Here is a 13,201-nt window from a genome sequence, read left to right as displayed (position 1 = left end):
CTTGAACCTCTTGTCGGAGCCACGGTTGTCTTCTTCAATTCGGAGACGACGGGCACGCGTGCCACGGAACCGCTTGAACCGTTCATGGCCATCGAAGCCATTGGTTGGACAAGACCCGCAGGTCCATTCCCGGCCGTAGCCGCCATCGAGTCTTGACCCAAGGTCACAGGAATTTGACCAAACATCATGGTCGTCGGGGTGTTCACCACAGAGGGATTCTCGGAGAGGCTCCCATCACCAGTCACATTCGTCGTGTCGTTCGCGTTAGTCATTTTTTCTACAAAAGAAATCAACAATTATTAGTAACCAATAAAACCAAATCCGGAAAAAAAAATATTCTGAAACTATTCTTCCTCGCAGGCGGCCTTAAAAAAAATAAAAGCTTCAAGATTGTTAGCAATATTACAAATAATATTGATAGGAAATACAAGACACATGCAAGGAAACTAGAATAGAAAATAAACCGGAAATGGAAAACAGGAAAACAACAAGGAAAGGTCGAGGCCCATTTGACGGTTTCCTTGAAGATTTTATCGCCCTCCCACGGGTGCTGGATTTAGTGAGCGAAAGCCTCCCAGGATACAACGACTACTAAGACGAGCAATGCACCACAAGACTCGGCTTCGGCGAACTAGAACCCGAGCGTCATAAGCTATCACCGGACTACAAAACAAAAACAATTTCAAAGCGAGGGAGAGAGGAGCGTTGTTCTCTGTGTTCAGAATGAGAGACCCGAAGGCCTTTTATAGTTGAGCAAGCAGAGTAGGTTTCGAAATTTGAACCATCTAAAACGTTCAACCATAAACTCCAATTAATACATTAATGCTCACTAACTCTGCAGGTTATGAACGTGAGCAAAAAGTTAAGGATAAGCCCAAGGAGCCCAAAGCCCGAGACCGAGACAAACCCGAAACCCGGACCCGGGTCCGGGCCGGGCCGGGCCCGGCCCGGCTCGGCTCGGCTCGGCGGCGGCGGCGCGCGCGTGTGTGTGTGTGCGCGCGTGAGGGGTTAAGAGATAACCCACACACATTCTCCTCTCTTGCACTTTCTTGACCACTAAAGAGAGAGGATGCTATATAAACACCACAACAACACACTTACCCAACCCATGTGGGACTCTTGCAATTCACTTCATTTACACATGACTAATGTGTTCTTTAAGCATACTTTGAGCATCAATTTCTCATTCATTATAGTAATGATTTTGGCAAATAAATAATCAATCTTATACCCGACGCAACGAGGAATAAGAATACGCAAGAATTAACAAATTCCGATGAGTGGACCCCACTCAAATATTAGCCACAAATCATCCATTTACTTGTAAACAATGACCTTTATTCACAATTCTTCCAACAGTTCAATCTCCTTCCACCACATCATCGTCCTCGACCTCTTTCGGATAGAGAGATTGACTGAGTTGCGTCTCTGGCAACTTGTAAAGCTCCATCTCTGCGGCTGCAGTCTCAACATCTGAAAAACGCCCAACTACAACACAACAAACTATATAAATATTTCAATGTTTCAATGTTACTGTTCAAAGTAGTTACCAGTTTTTTTTTCTTCTCGACGTCTTTGCGATGATAACTCACTCGCAGGTCCATGAATGCATCCATGGTATTCGATGATTGGCATGTTCAATACTGAACGACGTGTATATTTTCCGTCAATGTATATTTTGCCCCTAACTTATTCTGGAAATGTTCATAGTAGTCCGACAAATTAACCGAGAGCGACGCAAAAGTCTCGGCCCAAGTGATATTTCCCCAAAGTACACTATAGAAGAACGGGAGGTCTTCAACCATTTGCAAGTATTTATCTTCGATGCTTTTGTTATGTTTTAGTCCAAGTAGATATCCCATCATGAAGACATAAAGATCAAGCTTGAAAACATCGTTCGGATCTTGGCAAATGTTGAACGCCTTTACCAAGACACTGAACTTCACATTTGACACGCCTTTCAAGTGCGCTCTTTGATCAATCTATCATTGTTGCACTCATTTTGTTCATCCGTAGACGGACCACCTTCCATGTTCAAGCCGATATCAAAGAGTACTCGAGCCGTCCAAATCTCACTCGTTCATTTCTCAATCCAAAGTGTTTCTCTCCCCATGTTGTTGGCTCACCTAACGCAAAAGAAGAACGTGTAGGAGTATCGGAGAAAAATTGAGCATGCTTCTCGTAAAAATCTGCTCGAACGGAGATCCTACGAGCCGATCGTTTAGATAACGATCCTTAAATTTCTCTTTCACAATCTTTAAGAAACTCGTCACACCATATGTAAAACCGAATCTAATCATTAAATAATCAATCTAATCACGAAAATAAAGTTAAAATCTTACACTTTCGCCATTTTGAGCAACACAAGTTTAAAACCCGAATTTCTAGCGCCGGAAGCTTGAAGAACGTTGAAGGCTGGATGAAGAGCGTCAGACCTTGTCAAAAGAACTCGGAATCGGTCTGAGCTTGTCAGATTTGGTTGGATTTGGTGTGAGAGAGAAAGAGATGAAGATAGATGTGAGAAGGAAGAGAGAAGAGAAGAGATAAATGATGTTTATTTGACTTGAGGGGCATTTTTGTCCGAAATTGACTCAAAAGTCCAATTTCAAATTTTTTTAGTTAGTGGGTCTAATCATGATATTTCTCTAATTTTGAGGTCCACAAAATGAAATTTGTCTTTAAAAACACACAAACAAGTTACATGATTTCAGTCAAGGTACATGATTTCAAAAATTTTAATCATGCCTTCAAATAATTTAATCAACTTAGCAGAAAAAAAACCAAGCTAAAAATTAAGTTTGAATCTCTATCTAAACAGTCAACAAAATGTTTGAAATCATCTGCAACGAGAAGGCAACAAAGTGTCAAACTATTAAATCCTGCTATCAAAAAATTTAATTCACTATTCGATAATAAAAGCACTCAAACCGAAAACGGAAGAAGAAGAAGAAGAAGAAGAAGAAGAAGAAGAAGAAGAAGAAGAAGAAGAAGAAGAAGAAGACAATGATGTCAGTGGTGATGAAGATCGGTGCCGACCTCCGATCTCTGACGACAATCTAGAGACTGCCAAGCCCTGGCCCTAAAAATCTCTCTCTCCAACTTTGATTCCCTTCTGAACCTCAACATTGCCATCGACGGCTCTGACGAGGTCGGGCCCGCCCTTTCCACGTCCCTCTCTCCGGCGAGATCGAAGCAATCTGAAGGAATCCGAAGCCCGACAGTACTTTCACCAGTTCGTCTCACCTTTGAAATTCTGTCACTGCCATGATGTTGTTCACCAGGACTTGAAAGCCCCAAAATTTGCTCCAGGATTTTTCCGAAAATCTAAAAGTCTCTGATTTCAGACTCTTTGCGATGCCAAAGCGCGTCGGAGGTACGAGGAGCGAAGGGACGTGTGGTCATGCGGCGTTATCCTCCATATCCTCCTCGTCAGAAAGACTTTGTTCGGCGACAAAGTGAACATCGCGTCTTTGGATGATTGGGAGCGACTTTTTCATTTTAGAGTCATATGGATTGATAGTGTGGTGAAGGATATTTTTGGGGTTTTTTAATTTTTTTTTTTATTTTCCCTCAACTTTGAAAAATTGAGCTATTTTACCAAGCTCAAACTAAAAAAAATGACTAGTTAGCCATACACTATAGAAAGAGCGACATTTGTTAATTTTTAATTGATTATTATTATTATTATTGGCAGTATTTTGTACCTTTCGAGTAATGTAAATCGAAAATTTTATATTTGGTTAAAAGTTAATTCTGGTAATTCGTTTATAACAAAAGATTTTATTTTATTTCAAATTGAAAAAATATAAAATATACAATTTTAACAATTATTTTAGAATAATGTAGATAATTATTTTAGAATTAATGTAGACGGTTATTTAAAGAAAATTACAATGGAAACTTAAATATTTGTTCAGTTGATTTTTAATTTGTTAATGCTGTAATCCACTCTTCTAATATTCAGATATAAGCGATTTCAACTACACGACCCATATAAGGATTTTCATGGGTTAAATGTTACCGGATTTTGTGGGACTAGGATACGTTCGAGTTCGACCAATATGCTCTCTTGGAACTCTAGGAGGGTATTAAAATAAAATCATTAGAAATGGAATTTTGAGGTTGTGAGTCATAAAAGAAAATAATTTTCCTTGTGTAGATTCAATTACTTCACAAGAAAATAATAAATTTTATGTGAGACTCAATCGTCAAATATAGTGATCCTCCTACAAAATGAGTATCTCTTCATTGCTTTTATGCCCAATATAGAATATGATTATTTAACCTTATCAAAAGGAATATCCGTCATCGCGAAATAGAATCATACTTAATAAATATATTTAATTAAAACACGGTATCCACTTGGGTTATTTATTTTGGGACAATTTTTCCAAGAAAACTAGAAAAGAAAAAAAGAAAAAGACCCGCGTGTCATGTTGAAATTGCCTTTTATAATTGACTTGCGAAAGGACAAGGAAAAATCGGAAACGACTACAAATCAATTACGTTTGACGAATCGACGGACATAAATAAATACCCAACACCGCGAAGCACTGGATAGTCTCTCTTTTTATCCACGCCAGAAGATTATATATGGATATAGAGATTTTAGTTTCTCTCTCCTCCCTCTCTCTCTCTCTTCGAAAATTCTCAATCCTTTCGCCGATTAGAGAGATTTGAGTCATCAAAGAAATTAGGAAATGAATCCCCAAAATCTCTAAACCCATTTAAACCCTATTTATAAACCAGATCATGCGATTGAGGATATTCCCAATTAATTCGAATAATCTTCTTCTACTTCTTCTTCCTTGAACACCAGCGGATCAGAGTCCGAGTCCGATTCAATGACTCGGCGGTGCTCGCATTGCAGCAACAATGGCCACAATTCGCGGACTTGCCCTAATCGTGGAGTGAAGATCTTTGGAGTCCGTTTGACCGATGGCTCAATCAGGAAGAGCGCGAGTATGGGGAATTTGAGCCATTACGCTGGATCGGGCTCTCTTCCGCTCGGTTCGAACGCTCCGGGATCGCCGGAAAATACGCCAGACCACGGCTCCGGCGCCGGAGATGGATACGCGTCCGAGGATTTCGTTCCCGGATCGTCTTCTGGTTGTCGCGAGCGAAAGAAAGGTTCGGTTTTGATTTCGTGAAACGATGGAGTGTGTTTTCAGGATTGATGAAATGAATGGCTTTATAAATGATGGTTGTTGTATTTTTGTGGCTTGTTGTATGAAAATAGGATTTTAATTTGCTAGACAAGTTTGGTTATTCGAATTAAGAATTACGGTTATGTTTGTTTGTACAGTATTTTGATGTAGATCTTTGCTAGGGAAGGTAAAATATGGGCTAAATGATCAGTATCAAATCAAGGCTGTTATAGAAGAACGCCTTTTGAGTTATTGTTTAACAATTTCTTCTATCTTGTTTGGATGATAAGTCAGTTTGGATTATGGAATAACAAGCTAGTTTATATTGTTTTGGTTTCTAGGGCTGTGTTTTTTCTTACCCTCATTGTGTAGATAATTACGGTACACTCTGAGTGTATGCTTGTATGGTAGTGTGATGTATTGCACTAGAAGAAAACATAGATATAGGTGGTAAACAATTTTTCAAACAGTTTAAATAATTAGGAGGTTAGGAATAGTTTCTTATTTATTGTGCTTGATATCAAGACAGTTTTTGTTTTCTGTTTATTTTTTTTTTAAATAGTTACATCTCGTGGTTCTTAAGTTTCAGAGAAGGAAAAAAAATACAAAAAAAAAAAAGAAGTTTTGGAACAAACTTGCTTACATAAGCTTATGGATTTTCAATTCTCAGGTGTTCCTTGGACTGAGGATGAACATAGGATGTTTTTGCTTGGGTTGCAGAAACTTGGAAAAGGCGATTGGCGTGGAATTGCCCGGAACTTCGTTGTATCAAGGACGCCAACTCAAGTGGCCAGCCATGCACAGAAGTACTTCATCAGGCAAACAAATGTGTCAAGGAGAAAAAGACGCTCCAGCTTATTTGATATTATTGCAGATGAAGTCAGTACACTAAATATTCTTTTCTCTCTTACGATATGCAATGTTAAAACTGATGATACAGAAAACAAAGACTGATAGTTTTTTTTTTTTAATACGCTTCTTGATCTGCTTGCCGATCTGACGAGTTTGTTTATATGCAATTTCCACCTCTACAGTCGGCCGATCCTCCGGTGGTTCCTCGAGACTTCTTGTCTGTCAACCATGCCGAGGCCGAAATGCAAAGCGAGAATGCATTGCTTGATCCTCCTTCGATAGACGAAGAATGCGAATCAATGGATTCCACAAACTCAAACGATGGAGAGCCGGGTCCTCCGAAGCCCGAAATCTCGCAGACGCAGCCTTGTTACCCGGTAATCTATCCTGCATATTTCTCTCCGTTTTACCCGATTCCGGTCCCGTATTGGTGCGGGTATGGCGAAAGCACAGAACTAGTGAAGAAGGAGAGCCACGAGGTTGTCAAGCCGACAGCAGTCCATTCAAAGAGTCCTATCAACGTTGACGAGCTTGTGGGCATGTCAAAGCTGAGCTTACGAGAACCTATCGGGCACGATGGTCCCTCGCCTCTTTCTTTAAAGCTAAGTGAAGGTTCGACGAGGCAGTCTGCTTTTCACGCAAATCCAAGCTCAAGTGGCTCAACCTTGAATCCGAATGGCAGTCCAATCCACGCCGCATAACTGGAGATGATTACTGGACTAGAATTTTAGATTTGCGAATTGGTGATGTAGAACCACAGGTTTATTTGTTAATAGAAGATGCTAATATGTGTGCAGTCAGTCTGGTTTGGGTTTCAGCTACATCTCTCTTTGTGGAATAATAAATTTAGCTATTTTTTTCTTATATATAATATTTTTGCAGGCTTTTGTTTAGCTCTTGGATGTAGGCAGTATAGTCTATAGGGGAAATATATAATCTGTGTTTGCTTGGGCTTTCTGAATTATTTGTTCCTTGCGCATTTTTTTGTGTTAAAACATACAGAAGAACATTTTCCTTTTTTTTTTTTTTTTAATTTTATTATTTTTTATATATTAATCTAAATGTTCCACCTATCCGTTACTACTAACCACTATGATTTTAAGTGACAAAACTACTGAACATCAACGATTTAAGTTTAGGATGAGTTAGTTTCCTTATCTGATTACACAGTTTTCTCTCTGGACCTCCTTGGCTGTGCCTTCCCATGCCTTGGACGCTCGGCAAGATTGTGATCAGTGCTAGAGCAAAAAGTATGTGGCGAGTCTTCATTCGCTCCCACGACGCTGCTCATTCACTCTGATGCATAGGACTTTGTGTTGGAGATTACAGGTCTGAGATCCTTTTTGGCTTATGTGATATTTACTATGGCTCTAGTTTTGTTCATCAAGGCCCTGCATGAAAAGTCGGATTAGATTGTGGCAGCTATTTGGCTAAACTGTTTTGCTTTGCATTGGATAAGTAGCCGGTGGCCGAACCCTTTTCTGTTTCTCAAGGTTTTGTTCTGTTTTCTCTCTCATTTGCCAAATTCAGATTTTGTTGGGGTCTGAGACTTCTAGTGGCTTGGTGATTTTTTTTTCCCTTTCATCTTATATTTTGTAGCTTATGTTTGGGTTGGTTGGTAGCAAAACCTGTTAGTTTGTCTACCGTTTTCCGATTTCAGTTGGCCACGTTTGTACTAATTGAAACTGCAAATTGGAGTCTTCGAAATTGGAGTTTTGGTAAAATTCTCTCTCACGGCCTTTGTGCTCTTGATTCGGGTACTCGTTGCAACCACCGGAGTGAATCCGAAACCTAAAGGGAATAAATGAGAGTTGATTGGGTGTGTTAAAATGAGAATCAATTGTATTTTTCTTGTGTTTGGATTCGGAAAATAATTTCAGGAAATATTAAAACTAGAAATGAGAATTTATTTTCATTGAAAAAACAAGTGGAATATGAGAATCCAAACAAATCTCTTCTCACTCTCTCATTCCCTTTTCATTCAAAATTTCTTCCACTTCCAAAGATGATAGAGAATTCTGATTTTTCATCTCATATTTTCCTTCCAATTTTCATTTTTTTCATCTTAAAATTCAAGTTTCAGACATAGCCTAAACGTTTTGTCGTTTTTATTTTTATTTTTAGAAATAAACAAATAGTGTCCAAAACAATACTTTATGGTATTTTTGTCCAAATAAACATTGATGGCCACCGGGCTCAACCCTTAGTTTTTACGAATTTGAGACAAATCGAGATCCTTCAATTTTTTTTTAATCATTGTATTCGGAATTATGATTATATTTACTTATTTTGGTTGATATTAGCATTTTTCAATAAAAAAAATACATAATTTTGTAGGATCCGAATTTGGCCTTCAAGACTAAAATCTAGTCAATTCGAGAACATGGTTTCTGATCTCTCTTCCTATGAAACAGAGTTTCTATTCCGTACTGACAAAAATTCTGGTCTATTAAGAAAAAAATCGCCAAACTTCTGTTCTATTTCAATTGGCAGACCAAAATTCTAGTCTATTCAATGTGTGTAAGTAAATAAAATTAACTAAAAAATTTCACTCTTCTGTAGTACATAATTCAATTCTCTTCTTTTTGTGTTTTCTCATATCTAAAATTCGCAATTCGTTACTTAATTTTAAGAAAAGTTAATTGTTTTACTTTGAAGTTTTTTTTTGAAGTTAGAGTATTGTAGTTAGGCAAACCTAATGAAAGATATTGCGTATTAGCCATCGTTTGGTTAAAAATTGTAAGTTAGCCATTACTCATTATTGCATACGCCTTTTAACCGAATCCAATTTAGAAAAAGAGGAAAAACATTACTTACATGGCAGCTTTTCTTTAAATAAAATTCAATCAATATTCAATTAGTATTTTTTTGTTCAGGTCAAACTTCATTATTGTGCTTTCGTTTTGACGTCGTTTTCGCTTTTGAAGTTTTTTCACCTTGTGAAAACAAACGACATAACAGTCCGTAGAACAATTGTTACAAACCTTGCATTTTCCACTTCTTGTCCAAAATCTTCCATTTGATTGTAATATGACTAACATTGAGAGAGATAGAAGTCTATTATTCATTGGCTTGTTTTTTTTATGTCTCATTTGATCTTGCACGTGGAACATGTCGGGATAGGATTTGACTTGTTCACTTATCACATTCACTTAGGCCCAAGGCCTAAGTACATATTAAAATGCTAGAAGTTTGATCCAATCCGTCCCACCTGAGCAGCAAAACTGACAGCCTCATCACTAATTCAGACCCACCTCGTACTGACAAGATCAATTTCTCACCAAGATTGAGTCCAAACTCTCTACGTAGGCAGCCTAGAAGAAGCGGTCTTCGCCTAACCTTATCCTCATCAACAGCTCAAGTCAACTCACGTGTAGCTCACTGAAGCTCTATAGTCCGATTACGTGTCATCAGGATCAACGACGAATATGAGTTGACCTTTAGCTATATATAGACTAGTCTAAGTCGAGAACAGATCATTGATTATCTTATTATCGTTATTATAGTCAAAATTGTTTTCAAGGTATTTGTTGAGCTCGTCTTTCCAGTAAATCGAGCTCGACCCCATTTGTATTCTCTGATTGATATACAATAAAAACATCATTTTTGTCTTATTCTTAACTATTGTTAATTTTGTTTTTGTTTATTCATTGTTTATTCAATTTTACTTAATTTTTATATGACGAATTCTTGAGATCCACATAAATATAAATAAAACGATATACTAAACTAGTTCGTAATTGTTGTTGAACTGCATCCGATGTCAACAGAACATTGATAGGAGTCTCAACATCATCCTCTATTTAAGACTCTTGAAAATAATTTCTTTTGTGTTTTGGAGCAGTGGTGGTGTTAATTTTTGTGTGTTTTGGAGTGGTAGTTGAGTAAATCTTCAGGAACAAAAAGACGATAAAAACAGAGTATTTAAATATTTGAAATTACTAAATAATAACCATGATAACTACGAAGAAATTAAGAGAATAACAAATAATAACTTAAAATAATTTAGAGAAAGTACGAGATTATGAGAGATTGCAAGAGAAGATGGGAAACAGGTTCTACATTCTGTTATGTTCCGTCAGATTTTTACTAAAATGAAAATCGCAATGAAACATTTCGTTCCAAATATTTAAAGAGAGCACTTGAAAAGCAGAAAGAGTGATTCCACAAGTAACGATGGGTGTGAGGTCATGGCAAAACAAGAGAGGTTCACAGTCCTCATCGACCCTCAGATCTCCATTGCTCTTCCTCGCATTAAGCTTCTTCTGTCTCATCTTCTTCCTCTCTTACAACCACTATCTCTCCCCGCCTTCTCTTCCATCCTCAATCTCATCGTCTTCTTCTTTCAACATTCTGACTTCCAATCCTCCGCGATGCCCGATCACTTCACCGGAAAGGTTCCTCTACTACGCGCCGCATAGCGGCTTCAGCAACCAGCTCTCGGAATTCAAGAACGCTCTCCTCATCGCCGGGATTCTCAATCGGACGCTCGTTGTTCCTCCGGTCCTCGATCACCACGCTGTCGCCCTCGGAAGCTGTCCCAAATTTAGGGTTTCGGATCCTGGTGCGATTAGGGTTTCGGTTTGGGACCACGCCGTTGAGCTTATTCGCGATGGAAGGTACGCATTGATTCTTTCTTCTTCTTTTTTTAAGGGTTTTGTGGTTTAGGTTTTTTCGATTTGGTTCACTGGTCGCTGGGCTTGAAATTTGAGTTCGGTTTTGTCGCGATGGAAGTTGTAAATTAAAAAAAAAAAAAAAAAAAAACAATGGTGATGAAATGAACTTATAGTTTCAGAAACTAGTTTAGGGGAAAATCCTATTCTTGCCTGTTTAGTTGGTATTATGTATTAGAGGAGATTGCACAGAGGGAAACTAATATAATCGAGTGAAGCTTTGCTTTTGATGTTACTCAACTGAATTGTCACAGAACAGAGTTCATATGCTGATCTCTGTAGACTCTAAGTGATCTCTCTATTGCTGATTTGTAGACATATCTTCAACATGTGTAACTTCCAATGTGCTTACGCATTTGACCCTTTTTGCAGATATGTCTCCATTCTAGACATCATCGATATGTCATCGTTAGTTTCTTCAGTTACAGTCCAGGTTATAGATTTTAGGGTGTTTGCATCACAACTGTGCAATTTGGACTTGAACAGTATTTGTGTCGGTGATTCGGAAGCGAAATCCAGTTTGCTTGATAGCCTTCAACAGTGCGGTTCTCTGTTATCTGGGATGGGTAGTATCATTGACAAGTGTTTGTATGCTGTGAATGAAGACTGTCGAACCACGGTTTGGACATACCAAAGTGGAGATGAAGATGGGTCATTGGATCTTTTCCAGCCAAGTGAAGAGCTCAAAAGAAGAAAGAAAATTTCATACATTAGGAAAAGGCTTGATATTCACAAGAATCTCGGACCTGGTTCCGAAGCTGACGAGGGTACGCTGCTGGCGTTTGGGAGCCTCTTCAGTAGTCCTTATAAAGGTTCGGAGTCACACATTGATATTCATGAATCATTGAGCGATCGAAGGATACAAAATCTTATCAAGAAGACTGAATTCCTCCCATTCGTCCCCGAGATCACTGTCGCGGGGAAAAGATTTGCACGCGAAACAATACAAGCTCCTTTTCTCTGTGCGCAGCTTAGATTGTTAGACGGGCAGTTCAAGAATCACTGGGAGACCACTTTCCAGGGGTTGAAGCAGAAAATCAAATCCTTAGGCGAGAGTTCACACCCTGTTCATATCTTTGTGATGACCGATCTTCCTGAAGCTAATTGGACCGGAAGTTACTTGGGTGATTTGGCTGGTGACTCGAGTCGGTTTAAACTGTTTTTCCTGAAAGAAAGGGACGAGTTGGTTTCACAAACGGCGAGGAAACTTGTTGATGCAAATCATGGCCTGAGTTTTAGGTTTCTTCCGAAAGGACTCTATGGAGATGGTAAGATTCGCAAGCATTGTCGGCCTTTGACTTTGCCCGATATACTTCTATACATCGAGGAAACTGTTTGCAGCTGCGCTTCGCTCGGTTTTGTGGGGACTTCTGGTTCAACTATTGCTGAGAGCATAGAATCAATGAGAAAGTTTGGGGTGTGTTCTAATTCAAAACGACACAGCCCTTGATGCCATAAATACATGTTCATAGAATAGAATATATGTTTACATTCCTGAATTGTCTTAATACTTCTCCCACTTGATTTTTGAGCACGTGGTGAAGCTTGCCATCTATAGGGTTGTCTACCCCCCCACCATATGTAGACTCGAAAGGGTAAAATTGTGAGGGCGTAATTCATTAATTTTTTTTTAATCGTTTCTATTTATTTAATTATTAACGAATATAAATAAGTCATTAGGGTGGATCGTTAGGGTCAAAAGAAGAACTATCATGGTTTACTTTAAAAATAATAATGTAATTAAAGAAATTGGTTCACCATTCTTGAATTTAAATTGTGAGCCCCGATTATCAATTATATTCGTTATTTATGCTTTGCACGGAATACACAAACACAATCATTTCTGGACGACGATTTAATTTGTTCAATTGGAGGATTCATCACTTTATCCGTTAATGTTGAAAAAACGTTATGAATCATTTTTTTTTTCAAAAATTTGGGTAACTAGCCAACTAAAAAATCTTAGGCCGTCATAATGACGACGTGACATGTTTGATTTACCCTCTCATTGAAATGAAGATATGGGTATTTACATCGATTTACACGTGTAAATATATTGACGTGATTATTTATTTAAGATTTACGAAACGTTGGTTATTTAGGAATGTCAAACTGTAAATGTGGCTATTTACCTAATGGACTTTTTTTTTAATTGAAACAATTATACACTCGGTGATCATGCAATCGCTCTGATACCACTTGTTGGAGAAACACGAGCGGTATCGGACACGAACAATCGCTCCAATACCACTTCTTATAATTATGTGCTCACCTTGATAACCATATAAGTTGTGGAATAAATTAATTACACTAACAAGAGCTAATTAAATGTATGGTTATCTAACAAGATCTAGATTTACTTTATTAATTAAATAATGACAGTATTCAAACATGTCAAGCAACCAATAAGAACAAAGAACAGGTTCATAGAGAGTTTACGGATTGGGCTCAGGAACAGAAATTTCATGCTTTCTCTATCCATCTTTAAACGACTTGATCTCATTCTTCAAGATTTCACTTCCTCTTGAT

The 13,201-nt window shown here is 38.2% G+C and overlaps 2 protein-coding genes across 2 annotated transcripts; both read left to right on the top strand.

Annotated features, from left to right (window-relative positions):
• Positions 1-4,562: 4,562 nt before the first annotated feature.
• LOC149404503 (myb-like transcription factor family protein) lies at positions 4,563-6,892 on the top strand. Its single transcript, XM_089603655.1, has 3 exons — positions 4,563-5,130; positions 5,818-6,026; positions 6,182-6,892. The coding sequence occupies exons 1-3, from the start codon at positions 4,845-4,847 to the stop codon at positions 6,698-6,700; spliced, it is 1,014 nt and encodes a 337-aa protein (XP_089459781.1). The 5' UTR covers positions 4,563-4,844; the 3' UTR covers positions 6,701-6,892.
• A 3,129-nt stretch (positions 6,893-10,021) lies between these two features.
• On the top strand, positions 10,022-12,206 carry LOC149404502 (O-fucosyltransferase family protein). Its single transcript, XM_089601118.1, has 2 exons — positions 10,022-10,618; positions 11,045-12,206. The coding sequence occupies exons 1-2, from the start codon at positions 10,176-10,178 to the stop codon at positions 12,120-12,122; spliced, it is 1,521 nt and encodes a 506-aa protein (XP_089457244.1). The 5' UTR covers positions 10,022-10,175; the 3' UTR covers positions 12,123-12,206.
• Positions 12,207-13,201: the final 995 nt, after the last annotated feature.

The sequence above is a fragment of the Urtica dioica genome, chromosome 2 (genome assembly GCF_054948205.1).
Source record: "Urtica dioica subsp. dioica isolate 48M chromosome 2, U.dioica_male_clone48M_v1_H2, whole genome shotgun sequence".
NCBI lineage: Eukaryota > Viridiplantae > Streptophyta > Magnoliopsida > Rosales > Urticaceae > Urtica > Urtica dioica.
The sequence above is the reverse complement of the archived record's forward strand: the minus strand, read 5'-3'. Positions and strand labels throughout refer to the sequence as shown.